This window comes from Gavia stellata, chromosome 5, assembly GCF_030936135.1.
Source record: "Gavia stellata isolate bGavSte3 chromosome 5, bGavSte3.hap2, whole genome shotgun sequence".
In the NCBI taxonomy this organism is placed as follows: Eukaryota; Metazoa; Chordata; class Aves; order Gaviiformes; family Gaviidae; genus Gavia; species Gavia stellata.
The window spans coordinates 14,482,825-14,496,308 of record NC_082598.1 but is presented as its reverse complement, the minus strand read 5'-3'; the positions used below and the strand labels follow the sequence as shown (position 1 = coordinate 14,496,308).

Below are 13,484 nucleotides of genomic sequence, written 5' to 3'. Positions count from 1 at the left end.
GATCACTCACCAATTACTGTTACGGGAAAAACAGACTCGACTTGGGGAAATTAGTTTCATTTATTACCAATCAAAGTCAGAGCAGGATAATGAGAAATAAAACCAAATCTTAAAACCACCTCCCCCCCACCCCTCCCTTCTTCCCAGGCTCAACTTCACTCCCGATTTTCTCTGCCTCCTCCCCCTGAGCGGCACAGGGGGACGGGGAATGGGGGTTGTGGTCAGTGCATCACACATTGTCTTTGCTGCTCCTTCCTCCTCAGGGGGAGGACTCCTCACACTCTTCCCCTGCTCCAGCATGGGGTCTCTCCTGTGGGAGACAGTCCTCCATTAACTTCTCCAACGTGAGTCCTTCCCACGCGCTGCCATTCTTCTCAAACTGCTCCAGAGTGGGTCCTTTCCATGGGGTGCAGTCCTTCAGGAACACACTGCTCCAACGTGGGTCCCCCGTGGAGTCACAAGTCCTGCCAGCAAACTTGCTCCAGCGTGGGCTCCTCTCTCTCCACAGGTCCACAGGTCCTGCCAGGAGCCTGCCCCAGCGTGGGCTTCCCACAGGGACACAGCCTCCTTTGGGCATCCACCTGCTCCAGCGTGGGGTCCTCCACGGGCTGCAGGTGGATATCTGCTCCACTGTGGACTCTCTCCACGGGCTGCAGGGGCACAGCCTGCCTCACCATGGTCTTCACCACGGGCTGCAGGGGAATCTCTGCTCCGGCGCCTGGAGCACCTCCTCCCCCTCCTTCTTCACTGACCTTGGGGTCTGCAGAGTTGTTTCTCTCACATATTCTCACTCCTCTCTTCTCTGGCTGCCATTGTGCAGTTGTTTTTCCCCTTCTTAAGAAGCTTCTAGCAGCTTCTCACAGGAGCCACACCTGTAGCCCACCTGCCACCAAAACCTTGCCACACAAACCCAATACACTACCACAGGGCAACTTTTCAGTAGACTTCTGGCAAAAATGAATGACAGTGTTCTTAGATCAAAATCTCACTGCAGTTTACAGCTACAGGACTTTTTGCGCTGACTTCAGTGGCTTGTGGGCAAGTCTCTGCTACCTGTGACTCACAGAAGCCCTCCCAGTGGCGCACAGAAGATGACACCCACATCCCTCACAGAATCAGGATGACTTTTCTTAGTTTTGTTCTGGTGATGTAACTCAAATTTCTCAGAAGTGGTCTTGAGATTGTAGGATGACACTCAACAGTTTCAGTTTAAAATTCTCTCAAAGAAAAGCTGAAATGATTTGCAGCTTGTTCTACTTGCCCAAGGAGCAAACTTTGTTTTACAGGTTTCAGGTAGCTGCTTGATATATTTTTCAGACTAGATGTATTTAATGGCAGTATGATTTTATTTTGCCTTATTACAGGTGTAAACAGCTCTGGAGAGAAATTTTCATTTCATCTCGGGTTCAAACAGATTCTTGTTTACCAAGGAGTCGCAGTTTCCTCGTGAATGCAAAATCGCACCTTTATTTCTTTTATAGCTTTTACAGAATAGCATTAGGAAAGGAATTATGGTCTGTTACAGAATTAAAAGGGAAGCAAAGTTTTGAGACTCAGTCCTAGCATCTTCTTCTTTAGCAGCTTGGTTGTTTTCAAATGTTAGTTTTCTTTGGGATTTCAAATTTATTTCTGGTTGTGGCAACACATGCCTGTTTCTCTAACAGTGTAAATCATTAGCTGATTCACCAAATTCTTCTTGTCTGTTTTTATAGGATTTTGGAAAATGGTGGACTGTTGTAGTTCTTTCCAGTATTCATTTTAACTAGCGCATTTAGAAAATTCCCCAGCCATTTAGGAAAAACCCACACTTTTAACAGTACAATGGGAGGTGGCTTTCACTGAATACGGTGTAGAACCCCATGATGTTGACACTGCTTTTGATGAGCAAACTGTGCGTCATCTAAATATTCTGTGAATTTGATGTGTAGCTAAATCACACGTGAAGTACTACCTTGTAGGAGGATTAACACAAAGAAGTAAGAATTCCTGTAATGCATCACAGCAGATGTTATTTAGCCCACTTTTTTATCTACGGTATCAGATATTTATTGATGGAATCTAGAAATGAGAGGTAGAAAATGATACTTTTCCAACACCATAGTACTGAGGTTTTCTCTCCATTTCTGGCAATCTAGAGAAGAGGTTGCTTCCACTGCATCATGTCTGAAAGGTGGCATAGATGGGAGATAACAAGGAAATTTGTCAATTGTTTTAGTTTTTTTTTCTTTTACAAAAAAGTGTTAATTTCAGTAAAATTCCATTGAATTTTGGAACAGACTTTTCATCTGAATAACTTTTTAATGGGTAATTAAACTTTTTGCCAAATCAAAATGCCATTATTTTCCTTTAAAAAAATTAAGTCTTATATTAGGAAAACAAAGCTGGTTTTGAAAGTCTGAATGGAATTCAAGTTTACCTTTTCAAACTGATTTCATTTTGGGTCAGTTCAAAGCTAGACTACATTTCTGTAATATGACATTTCTTCAAAGGTGTTGGAATCTGACACTCCTATTTCCTTCTGTAGATCCAAATCTTGTACCTGGTTACATCTCCCATAATCCAACACACCACCTCTGAGTAAACAAAGTGTGCATCATGCCAGTGCTATGGGTATACCTACATAATGGGAGATACAGTCCAGCCAGCGACCTCATCTCGTAGATGGACATAGTCATCATCACAAGGAAGCACAGTGTAGTACTGAACTACTGTGAAAGAAACCACTATGGATCAATCAAGAAGTCTGAAATGAAAGTCTTTTGATAATACAGAAATGTTTCACTTTGACTGAGGAAACTGAAGTATCTATTTTCTTTTGTAAGATGGACATTATGCTGAACTTCTGGAGTTGCAGCAGGGTGGAAACTGATTATTGTTGCAATCTACTTGTGAAATTTTAAGATGGAAAAAATGGTATCAGTTCAAAATGAAATACTTTAGTTCAATTGATAAAGTAGGAAAATTACATTTCCAAATGAATAGTCATAGTTATTTCGCTCCATTAAGAGCCATATCTTTTTTTTTTTTTTTTTTTTGAGTGTAAACTAATGTTCAAGTATCAGAACTTCCCAAGAGTCAGGAATTACTTTTTCCATACATTCAGTCTGCAAACATGATCAGACTAAAATGCATTTTAAAGTTCGCAGCAAAATTAGCTGAATTTTAAATAGAATTTTTTTGACAAAATTAGCTGAATTTTAAATAGAATTTGTTTGACATACAAAGATCTTCAATTCTTTCTAATTGCAAATAAACTCTGGGCAATTATAAAAAATTATTAACTTAATAATTAGAAACAGTTTATATTGAGACTAAAACACCCATTAAGCTTGAGGAATTGAGACATTGTAATGCAATTTAAATGCAAAGCCCCTAAATACAATGATAGAAAACACATGCTCCATCATTAATGAGATAAAACCAGCTCTGAAACTGCTTTTTTCTTGTCCTTCAGCTATGTAACTCTTTCTATTTAGTAGGTTGGCCAATCAATTAATGTATAGGAATGTCCCATTCCACTCAGAAACCTAAGGAAGCTATACAGATTTTGTATTCTTTGCTCACCTCAAAGATATGCCTGTCTTTATCATTCTGTCAACAAAAATTCATTTCATACTTAATTTGAACAGTATCTTTCTTCACTAGTCCATTTCCCATGAATAGAGCATGATGGAATGTGACTCCTTATGACTACCCTAACCATTTTATGACCCTTAATCTAATTTTTAAGCACTATTCACGTTTGTCCTGTTTATATCCACTCAAGCTGGTGACTCCATCATGAGTACTGAATATATATGACTGTATCTACTTGATTATTCATCTTATGTGTTTTTGTGTGGAAATACAGTAGCAATTTTAACAAGCTTTGACGGCTGCTGAGACCTACTGGGGTTCTGTCAGCACAGCCTCTTGACTTTCTCTGAAAAAGGCTGGAGAGTCTGAAAAGTAGGCAGACATAAAAAGAAGACTGCAGAACTAGTTTGAAATCCTAATAGCAGTGCTGTCCAATAAGTCTCAGGTCAAACCATAGAGGCCAAATCCGGAAGGAAAATCTGATTTAGTTATTACTCTGTTTTTCTGATTCACACAGAAGCGGGAAGCATTAAAACACCCTGAAAGAGACACCCAACATCTAAGACAGCACTCAGACTTAAATAAAAATACATTTTCTTGGCTGATGGTCATGCCACATTTCCTTGTTTCTGTTTTCTGTTGAGATCAGTGAGAACGAAGCTAGATGTCTTGAAACGTTGGTTGTGTTACAAATACTGCTTTACTGTAAACCTCCTAATGCCTTAGTAGTCATGTTCTGGTTTTGGCTACTGCCAAAATAAATCAGTCCAAATAAATCAGTGGGAATCAGCTAGAGAAGGACAATGTCTAGATTTATCTCTGGACGCTTATCAAGTTCTTCCAATTTTTTTGAATCAGAAGGCCCCTAATTTCTTTTCTATGATGCAAAGCATGTGTATGTCCTTACTTTTACCACATTGGATTGGATATTTGGTCTTGGAGGTGCAAAGTTCTTTTGGGCTAGTCACATACACATGTTGTAAATATTCCTCAGCTTCAGTAAGAACAACAGGTGTCAGGTCTATGTAGAATCCACTCAATATACATATTGCCTCTTGAGATAGGTGTAATTTACACTTGAACAAATGGTGGTTAACCGGAGACTATTTTAGATTAGCAAAACTACAAATGAAAGAGTAGAAATTTTGTGTTCTGGTGTGATGTCATAATTCAAACACGTAATGACCTGCGTCAATGTAACAGTTCATTTTGGTTTTTTTGGTGCAAATCACTGTACCACTCATGAATAATGCAGCAGAGGTGAATACATATAGAAGACTGCATTGGTTTAACTTCTATCATTATGTACATAATACTGGTTAGTTTATGCAAAAAAGAATAATGGGCATTTCCACTAATACCATCCAGGTATTTCCACTAATACTATCCAGGTATTTCCACTAAAACTATCCAATGTTTTTGCGGTATGGTTGTAAAAACCCAATAGTCTGTGATGTGCATATTTTCCCCAAAGTATACTTTATCCTTGGGGAGCAGTGGAGCAAGAAATATTTATTTTATCTTTTGCTAGAAAGTTTTATATCAAATGTTTGCTCTATCAGTGCTCATGCCGTTGGAAAGATGTGCCTGAGAAATGCTGTGGTCTGAAGTGGGAGCCAGGTTCTGTTCTCAGCTCTGTGGCAACTTGATGTGTGGGATTGGAGTCAATCATCTACTGATTTCTGTACTTCCACTTCCACAGCAGTATACACTTTGCACACTTTGAAAAAAGCTTTCAGTCTTTATAGTACTTTTATAAAGCTCTATTACCTGAATTGGCTGTTGCTACTCTCCTGATTACTTGTGTATCTGAGCACTAAACTACCTCCTATACCTAATTTTACAGCTGCTTAGAGGGTAATGATTCATGTTTCTATAGACAGGGGCAGAAGATACTGAAGCACTTGCCTAAGGTCACATGAGAAGGCTGTGGTAGAAGAGGGACTCCTGTGTCCAAGTTGGTAGCAAACCACTGCACCATCCTTCTAGATATTCCTGATACTTTCGAGTATACTAACGTATTTGATCAAGTACCTGTAATGGCTAGGACCACATTTTTTCAACTTTTCCAGGCAAGCAGGGTGCAACCTTTCATTCAGCTTGTGAATCCCTTTACCATCATCCAAGCTTTTATTAGTTCAAGAGCAAACTACTAGAAAATGCTCTACATGGGGCTACTTCAAAACCATGAAAATAATTGAAGTAAGGTATACTTGTACTTAAAATTATTAACAGAGACTTGGAGCTGTGCAATGGAATTAATTTAAGATTTATTTGAATGTGACTAAACTGAAAGACACAAAATACTTTAATTTATATGCATATATAGGTCATTACTGAAATTAACAGGCATCAGTCACGCTAATATTGTATCATGCAACAGGTGCCATAAATGCTGATCTATTTCCTCCCTTAGTTAGCCAAATATCTGTTTTATTTCATAATCCTACTCAGTTTTGAATTAATGATGACTTTTTTAGGGATGAAGGTGGGAGATTCTGATTTTTCCAACTTGATGAAAATCAGTGAAACTGAAAGGAAACTCCCTCATACTGTTGTTAATGCTCACAGTTTCATTCTGTGAATTTGCCTGTATGAAAAATTAGCTGAAGACAATATAAACTGATTTTTATTTCTGAAAAATGTCCATACTCTAAGATTCAAATTCAGAACTGATGTCTAAGATCTCCAAAGTATGGTGTGGTAGTAAAATGAAAGAAGTGCTCAAAAAGTTGGAAAATTTTTTTTTCCTCTTGAGTAAAGGATACCAAGAAAGCTATTTTCAAAAGAGTAACATTCATATTACTGTTACTGGAGAAACTGTCCTTCTGCCAGCCACACCATTATCTCAGTGGGGCTTTGCGCTAGAAAAATGCCATTATCTACAACAAAAGGCTCCACAAGAGTTAGACACGTCATGTTTTAGAGGACAAGAATACAGTACGTGTGATATCCTCATTGCACAGAGGAAATGGCAGTGTCTGATCTTGATGATTTTTAAACATTGGAAATGCCAGAGGTCATGGTGAGCTGTAATTCTTCTCAGAATAAGTGGTGACCCTGTGGTGTTGAATTTTCACCAAAAGAGAGAAAAAGCACATACAGAACCTAAAAAAAAGTGTGATGAACAAAATAAGCCAAAAATTTTGACAGTCTGAGATTAAAACCACCTGAGGAAAACACCTGAGGAGAATGACTACTGTAGTAATAAGTTGGCAGTGAACTTAGCTTGACCGTTCACTGTTTATCACGGCTGTGATGCTAACGTGGCATGGCTGATCTGTTGTTGATGGGACTGTTGCTTAAAACACCTTAGTTTTACTCAGCTGAATTTGGTATTGTTCTCAACTGAAAAGGTGTTCCTTTTATTATCCTTTCCTAACATCCCAAGGGAGGAACTTCCCCAGTTTTTCAGTCTACAACATTTTAAGTATGTTTAAATGATCAAAAGAGACCAAGTTTTCTCACCTTAATGAATTAACCCTTTCTAGAAGACCACAGTGGCTGCAAGCCTAGCTCATTTCAAATGTAGGCTCAGTTGTGTTTACATACTTCCACAGTCACTTAAAATTATCTTTCTTTTTTCTTGCACAAAACACATTGCAATCATTGTACCTTGATTTCAGAAAAGGCTTTTGGGACAGTGAACTATAAAAAGAAAATACTCCTTTTTTCTTAATGAAGATTTGAAAGTGTAACATCCCACTTTCTATTCGTTAAACATAAAAATTGAGAAAATTTGATCAATTGTTATGGCTGTGTTTTTTAACCACTTATTTGACTTACTAATAATCCATCTTAAATTCCATGGTCTAATGCCTCATTTAATAATTTCTTTCTTACGGAAGTCCAATTTACAATTAAATCCAATTAAAAAAAAGTTGTTCTAGTCATTCAGAGCAATAAACACCATTAAAGAAGGAAGTACAGAGAAATAGAATAGAAATTATATGCACAGTAAAAAATGTCCTTCTCACGGCTAAAAATAAATGCTTAATTTTAGTTTTACAAAAACAAGATAATTCATCAAACTGATCTATTTCAAAGCCAGACAGGCTTCAGGACAATAATATAGTCAAGTCTTACTGAAATGTGGCTTGACTGAAATTTAGATAATTACAGACTGTTTCAACAGTTTTTCAGTTGTTTTTGGGAACCGGCCTCAGCTGAATGACTGCAAGGTAAAGAACAAACTCAAACTAAGCTTTCTTTAAGGAACCTGTTTCTTAAAAAATAGTAAAATAAACAGGAAGCATCAGAGGCTTTGAAAGCAGGGGAGTGACACAGACGACACCAGCGTGCTGGAGGGAAAAATTGCTGAATTTTCCCTGTCAAAGAAATGAATGAGATTAACACGTTGTTTTGAACCTTTTCAATGCTGTGTTGGAATCCTACTTAAACTTAAGGACCAGCTTAAAGATCCCAGTCAAATCCTCTGTCCAGGGGTATGCACTTGGGAGGGATTACCTGGGGGAACAAGATTTCAGTTGACATAAGTCTGTGTGGAAGATGGTTTTGCTAAACTGACCATCTTGTCACACCAGTATTGACCAGCAGGAACTACAAGACAGTGCCCCACCGGCAAAATCTGTGGGCAGAGACCCCAGCTGCAGGTCATTGATAGACAATCTTGCTTCTCAAACATCTGGGTAACCTTAACTCTTATGTGATTCAGCACAAAATTCATTTTCCAATTTCCAAGCAGCTTATAAATCCTTTGCAAGGTCATGTATTTTCATTTTAGTATCCAAATCCTAAAACTGCTATATTCAGAATTACCACCTTTTTTTGCTAAAGACTGGAGTCTGCTGCTTTCAGTTCTGTCAGCTCTGGATTTGATTTGGTCTCCAGCAATTACCAGGAAGGTGGTTGCTATAGCTGCACTAATGAAAGGAGCAACCATGTTTCCTTGAAGACAATGTAAGCAAGCATAAATAAACAAATGCTTAAATATATTGTAAGTAGCATTAATAGTGTAAATGAGATATTACTGGAACAGGGAAAATAAGATTTTAGCCCTTTTCAGTGGCTTGATACACATCATACTTGCAACTTCCTACTCAGTGCTTAGCTTGAGCTGATAGAACTTTTTCTGACAGATATTAAAAGTATTATTAGTTTTATAGGATTTTCTTCTTCATCATGATGTGAGTCACATTTTTGTTGTATTTGTTCATGTTACCACATTTTTACAGTGACAGTCTGCCTCCATAATTTTGCTGATCCCCGTTAGGCCAATAACGGGAGCATAGATGGAGGTGCATGACCAAAGCCAGGAACGTAAGATAGTTTTAATTTAAAAAAAATCCTGTTAAGTTGCACTGAACTTTGTCAACTCTGCCTCACTGAGTTCAGCTTTAAGTGTGATTCTTTTCTGACAAGTGACTGTAAAATCTGATCACACATTGTCATGTTTGTGTTTCAGTGGCTCCGTATCAATTTTGTTCAGGGTGTTGTTGGACTTTTTTAAAACCACCAGACCTACCAATGAACCAGTAATTTGAAGGTCACGCTGTGTTCGGTCTCATGCAACGCCAACAATAATGACATTTCTGAGAAATGAAATCTCTCGCTCACCTTCACAGCAAACCATTTCAGTGTCTAGGGCAGACTGTGCTGTCAGATTTTCATGAAGCGGGAGTAAATCCATTCTACTGTCAAGCTAAAATGAAATCTCCCAAAGCAAACTTATGCTGCGTCTATGAAATAGTCTTACAATATTAGCATTATGTATTGTATTAAGGTGGTGAATTTCGGAGGGGCTGATCCTGCTAGCTCATCATGGGACAAGCTTCCTTTGCTGTAACAGAATATGGGAATTATCCTGGAGAGTGATTAGTATAACAATGCTATCCTTATATTACTATGTATCTGTAAGCAGACAGCGTTACCTACCTGAATTATTCAGTACCCTTTTAATAGACCTCAACCTTTCTGGAAAATGCTGAGCAGTTTTTGCTAATGGCTGCGTAATGCTAACTTGCTGTCTTGTTACTTGGTTAGGACAGGGGTACGTTTCTTTTTGGAGATATTGGACACTGGAGGCATTGGACCAAGATGGGTTGATGAATAAAATTAATGGAGCATATTTTAAAGCAACCTCTTCTTTGCTAGATATTAGATACTTTTGGCGTTTTAAGAGAAAAAGTAAATACCACATGGTGAAGTGACATTACTTGGAAGCACTGCCATTACTTTTCTTATCTGATTTCTGATTCTGCCTTAGCACTCTGCAAACTATTTTCCTTTTCTTCTCTCCTTTATTTTGCAGTTAACTTTGACCACTTTCAAATATTGCGGGCTATCGGGAAAGGGAGTTTTGGAAAGGTAAGAATCAATTTATTTTTAGCAGTTAAAAATCTAATACAGAATTCCTTTGTGTATTTCTGGTGTAACTTGATTAGACTAAGATAAAGAAACACAGGTTTTGTAGCCTTTTGCTTCTTAAAGACATCTGATCATCAGATGTCTTTAAGACCTTAAGAACTGACTCTGACTATTCATTAAATTATTTCTATGACAATATATTTACTAAAATTAATTGAGTAAAAATGATTATGATTAAGTCTCCTCAATGGGCATTAGCAGAATCTAGAAATCTGTCCCCAAAACAAAAACAAACAAAAAAGTAGGAGCAGACTACTTTTTTAGATAGTCCACTAGAGTGATCTTGTTCTTAAATCTCTGGACTTATTTGTGTCTTTAAAATAATTGCAGTATTTTAAAGGCACTTTACATAGATTCAATACACTTGGGACTATATAAACTGACATACACTGTAATTATGATCATCTAGTAAATGTTTGTTCAAATCAACAGGCTTTTGCTGAAACAGAGAAGATTAATGGTTTGTTTACACATGAGTAGATGACCTTTCTTTCCTACAATAAAGACTATAACAAGGTCTTAAATTTTAATATAGGCAAATACAAGGCCATGCAGTCAGAGAAAATCATATTATAAAAGTATTAGAACCTATTACTTGCAGGAATACGTTTGAAGATGAAATGTAACTTCAGTAACTGATCAAGCAATAGCTATCTAGACCTTGATCTAAATGATTCTTGAGTATATGCCAGCTCAGTGCTAGTAAGCTACTTCTGTAGTTATGCATTAAACACATACACAGGATTTTGCTGGCTCTTCACCTTCCATGCAGAAAAATGACTTTCATTTTACAGAGGTCTGAAATACTTCTCGCATAACAGCACGGTCCTTCACGGCATGGTCCTTATTCAGTTCAGTAGTTTCCAAGAGAAACCCTCATTGAGGTCAATAGGAGAACATGCTGCTAGTGCAAAATGGTATTCAAGAATCCCTGAAAAATCAGGGCAGCTAGAGATCTATGATTATTTATTATCACAATACACTGATGGAATATCATGTCAAACTAAATAGAGGTCCAGGAGTACAAGTTAGTTCCAGGGTAAGCAGTTAAAGATATATCCAAATCATGTTGGCCATCACAAAGACCATCTGCACCCCTCTTTCTTCAGAGATTCCCCATTCACACCTCTACTTTTTCTGCCCTTTCAAAGTGGCCCTCACCCTTCCACATCATGCAGGAAAATAGAACAAGCCTATGTGCTTTTTGAAGGCTTGTTGATTGATGTTTGATGCACTCTTCATGGCATTCAGGAAACTGGTGAATGTTTCTATGTTATTTCTAGAAAATTCTAATTTTCTTACAGGTTCATATAGCTGCAGTGTTCTTGTGAACCTGCTTTGGCAATATATATGGGTAAGAATAAAGTTTCACAACTCTGAGATAATACGTTTAATGCAAGAAAGGACTCGTGAATAAGTCCCCTCTAAACTTAAATCCTTATTTTGCAGCTGTCAGTGCAACAGAAGAGTCCTTGGTGTAACAGGCTTACTTTTCCCAAATGAATGCAAGCTTCTGACCAACCACCTTGTTTTTACTTCCACAGACAGAGAAAGAAAGAAAACCTTTTTAAAATTACCTATTATACCATAGCCAAAAGCACAACATGGTAAATCAGTCACTGTTTCAAGTGTCTTTCTCTGTGAGTCAGTCTTGCCTTTATCATTCATTTAGAAGCCTTGTTGCTGGCAACTCTTCCTATTACTGTCCTTCTGAAAGCACCTGGCAGCAGAAAACATCAACAAATGATGCAAGACCTCTAATCTCTATTGACTCGCTCTTTACTGTTTGGGGTCTATTGTGCTCTAGCATCCTGCAACATGTAACACCATGTTCAGTTTACGCCTTCCTTAAACTACCTTCTTCCTTTATGGCTGCTCTGTGGCCTTTTTTGTTTTCTGAGAGCAGTTTTAAGACATGCTCTACTTTTTTTTTTTATTATTGCTGTTGGTACAATCATGCACTCTCTCTCTCAATATTTCTTAACTTATTGTGGTTGCTACAGCAACCTTAGGGCTTTGCAGGGTATTGCTGCAGGAGGTGTCTGATATGGCAGAGACTCCACGCAGCTCAGCTTGCTCTTGTGCAGAGCTCAGGGTGATCCTCAGCACCTCGCCTCCTCCATCGGGGCTGACTGCTTCAGCAGCTACACTCTGTCCCTCCCAGCTGGCTTCAGAAAGCAGCTCCCTGCCTTTTCCTTTGGCATTTTCAATTCGCAGTAGCAACATTTGCTGTTACAGGAATTCCTAGGCCATTTGGTATCAAATGCTTTCTATTTCAAGAGCTTGCCTTTCCTGAGAAGTGCCCACCTGTTTTAAGTGACTGCCTCAGTACGTGCTGTTTCTTAGGGACATGTCAAGAGCAGGTGCAGTCTTGCATGCACTGTAGCATCTTCCCCAGAAAAAGTGAAGATACATCACAGCAGTTGTGAGGAGTGTAGGAAATGGGTGTGGAGAGAAGAGAAACCAGGAGCATGCTCCTGTTTTCGGAAACAACCAGGCTCGCTTCTCTCTGCTTGGAAAGGCGTCCTTTCAGAGCCCAGGTTGCACCCTGGTAAGGGACAAATGAAGAAGGTGAGCTCTGAGCCTGTGTAGGACCGTTGCAGCCACAACGTCTGTGTAAGTCAACAGTTCCTTTGTTCAAGCCAAGTGATGTGCAACCTATGGCAGACTGGTGTGTGACCAGTCACTGAATACTTGTCCTCCCTCCTGGGCACATATATACATACCCAGTGTATGTGTCTGTACATACAGACACTGGTACAGACCTGTGAGCTGCTGCAAGGGTGACAGTGGTACGCAGGTGAGGTATGTGGCACTCCTCCAAAGGTAGCCTTGCTGGCTTCAGTGACCTTGCTTTGCTAGGCTGATGAAGGTAGCTCTTTGCTTATGCTTTGGTGTCCTCATATGTAACAGGAAACATTGATTTTTTTTTTTTTTTTTTTACCATTAAGCTAGTTATGCTTGGCATATTCCAGCTATTAGTATTTCCAAATACATTTGAAGTGGGACAGGTCAGAAATTTTGTCCAAATAGCTTTTATTCATATATTAAATATTTCCCTTCTAAGTCAATTCAGAAGTAGACACTTTAAAATACTAAAACTAAAATTGCTGAACACTGGTCTAAGTATTTATTTCTTTATGTCATGTGACACCTTAAAAATGCTCTCTCATGTTTAATCTGGCTAAATTTTTCCTTTTGCTATATGTAGAGCCATCATTCTTATCAAATAAAATATTGCAAAAAATTATATATTTGAAGATCATCCAATAAGTACAAAACTGACTAGGAGTGAAATATGAGAATTATCATTGTTCTTTACTGCAACAGTAACCATGTAATTGCAGGCTTGCTGCCACAAAATAATTTGTATTCACGTGAAACAACTAGTTTTCAGGAATATTATAGTACAATTTTCTTCAAGTTCTTTGTTCATGGGAGCAGGTATATTGAACATTCTGACCTCCTTAAATGAAATTCAAATTATCATATGAATGTACAAATTCTTTCTCCTATTTGCC

General features: G+C 38.3%; 1 protein-coding gene across 3 annotated transcripts in view; it reads left to right on the top strand.

Annotated features, from left to right (window-relative positions):
• STK32B (serine/threonine kinase 32B) overlaps nucleotides 1–13,484 on the top strand; it is a 188,421-nt gene that overhangs the window by 20,753 nt on the left and 154,184 nt on the right. For 2 of the 3 annotated variants that reach the window (XM_059817924.1, XM_059817923.1), the window contains exons 1-2: nucleotides 8,847–8,856; nucleotides 9,848–9,903. Coding sequence is in view for 1 of the 3 variants with exons in the window: in XM_059817922.1 (XP_059673905.1) it covers nucleotides 9,848–9,903 (56 nt within the window). In the remaining 2 variants the exon portion in view is untranslated. Of the gene's footprint in view, nucleotides 1–8,846; nucleotides 8,857–9,847; nucleotides 9,904–13,484 lie in introns of those variants that run through there. The other variant, XM_059817922.1, reaches the window with a different exon arrangement.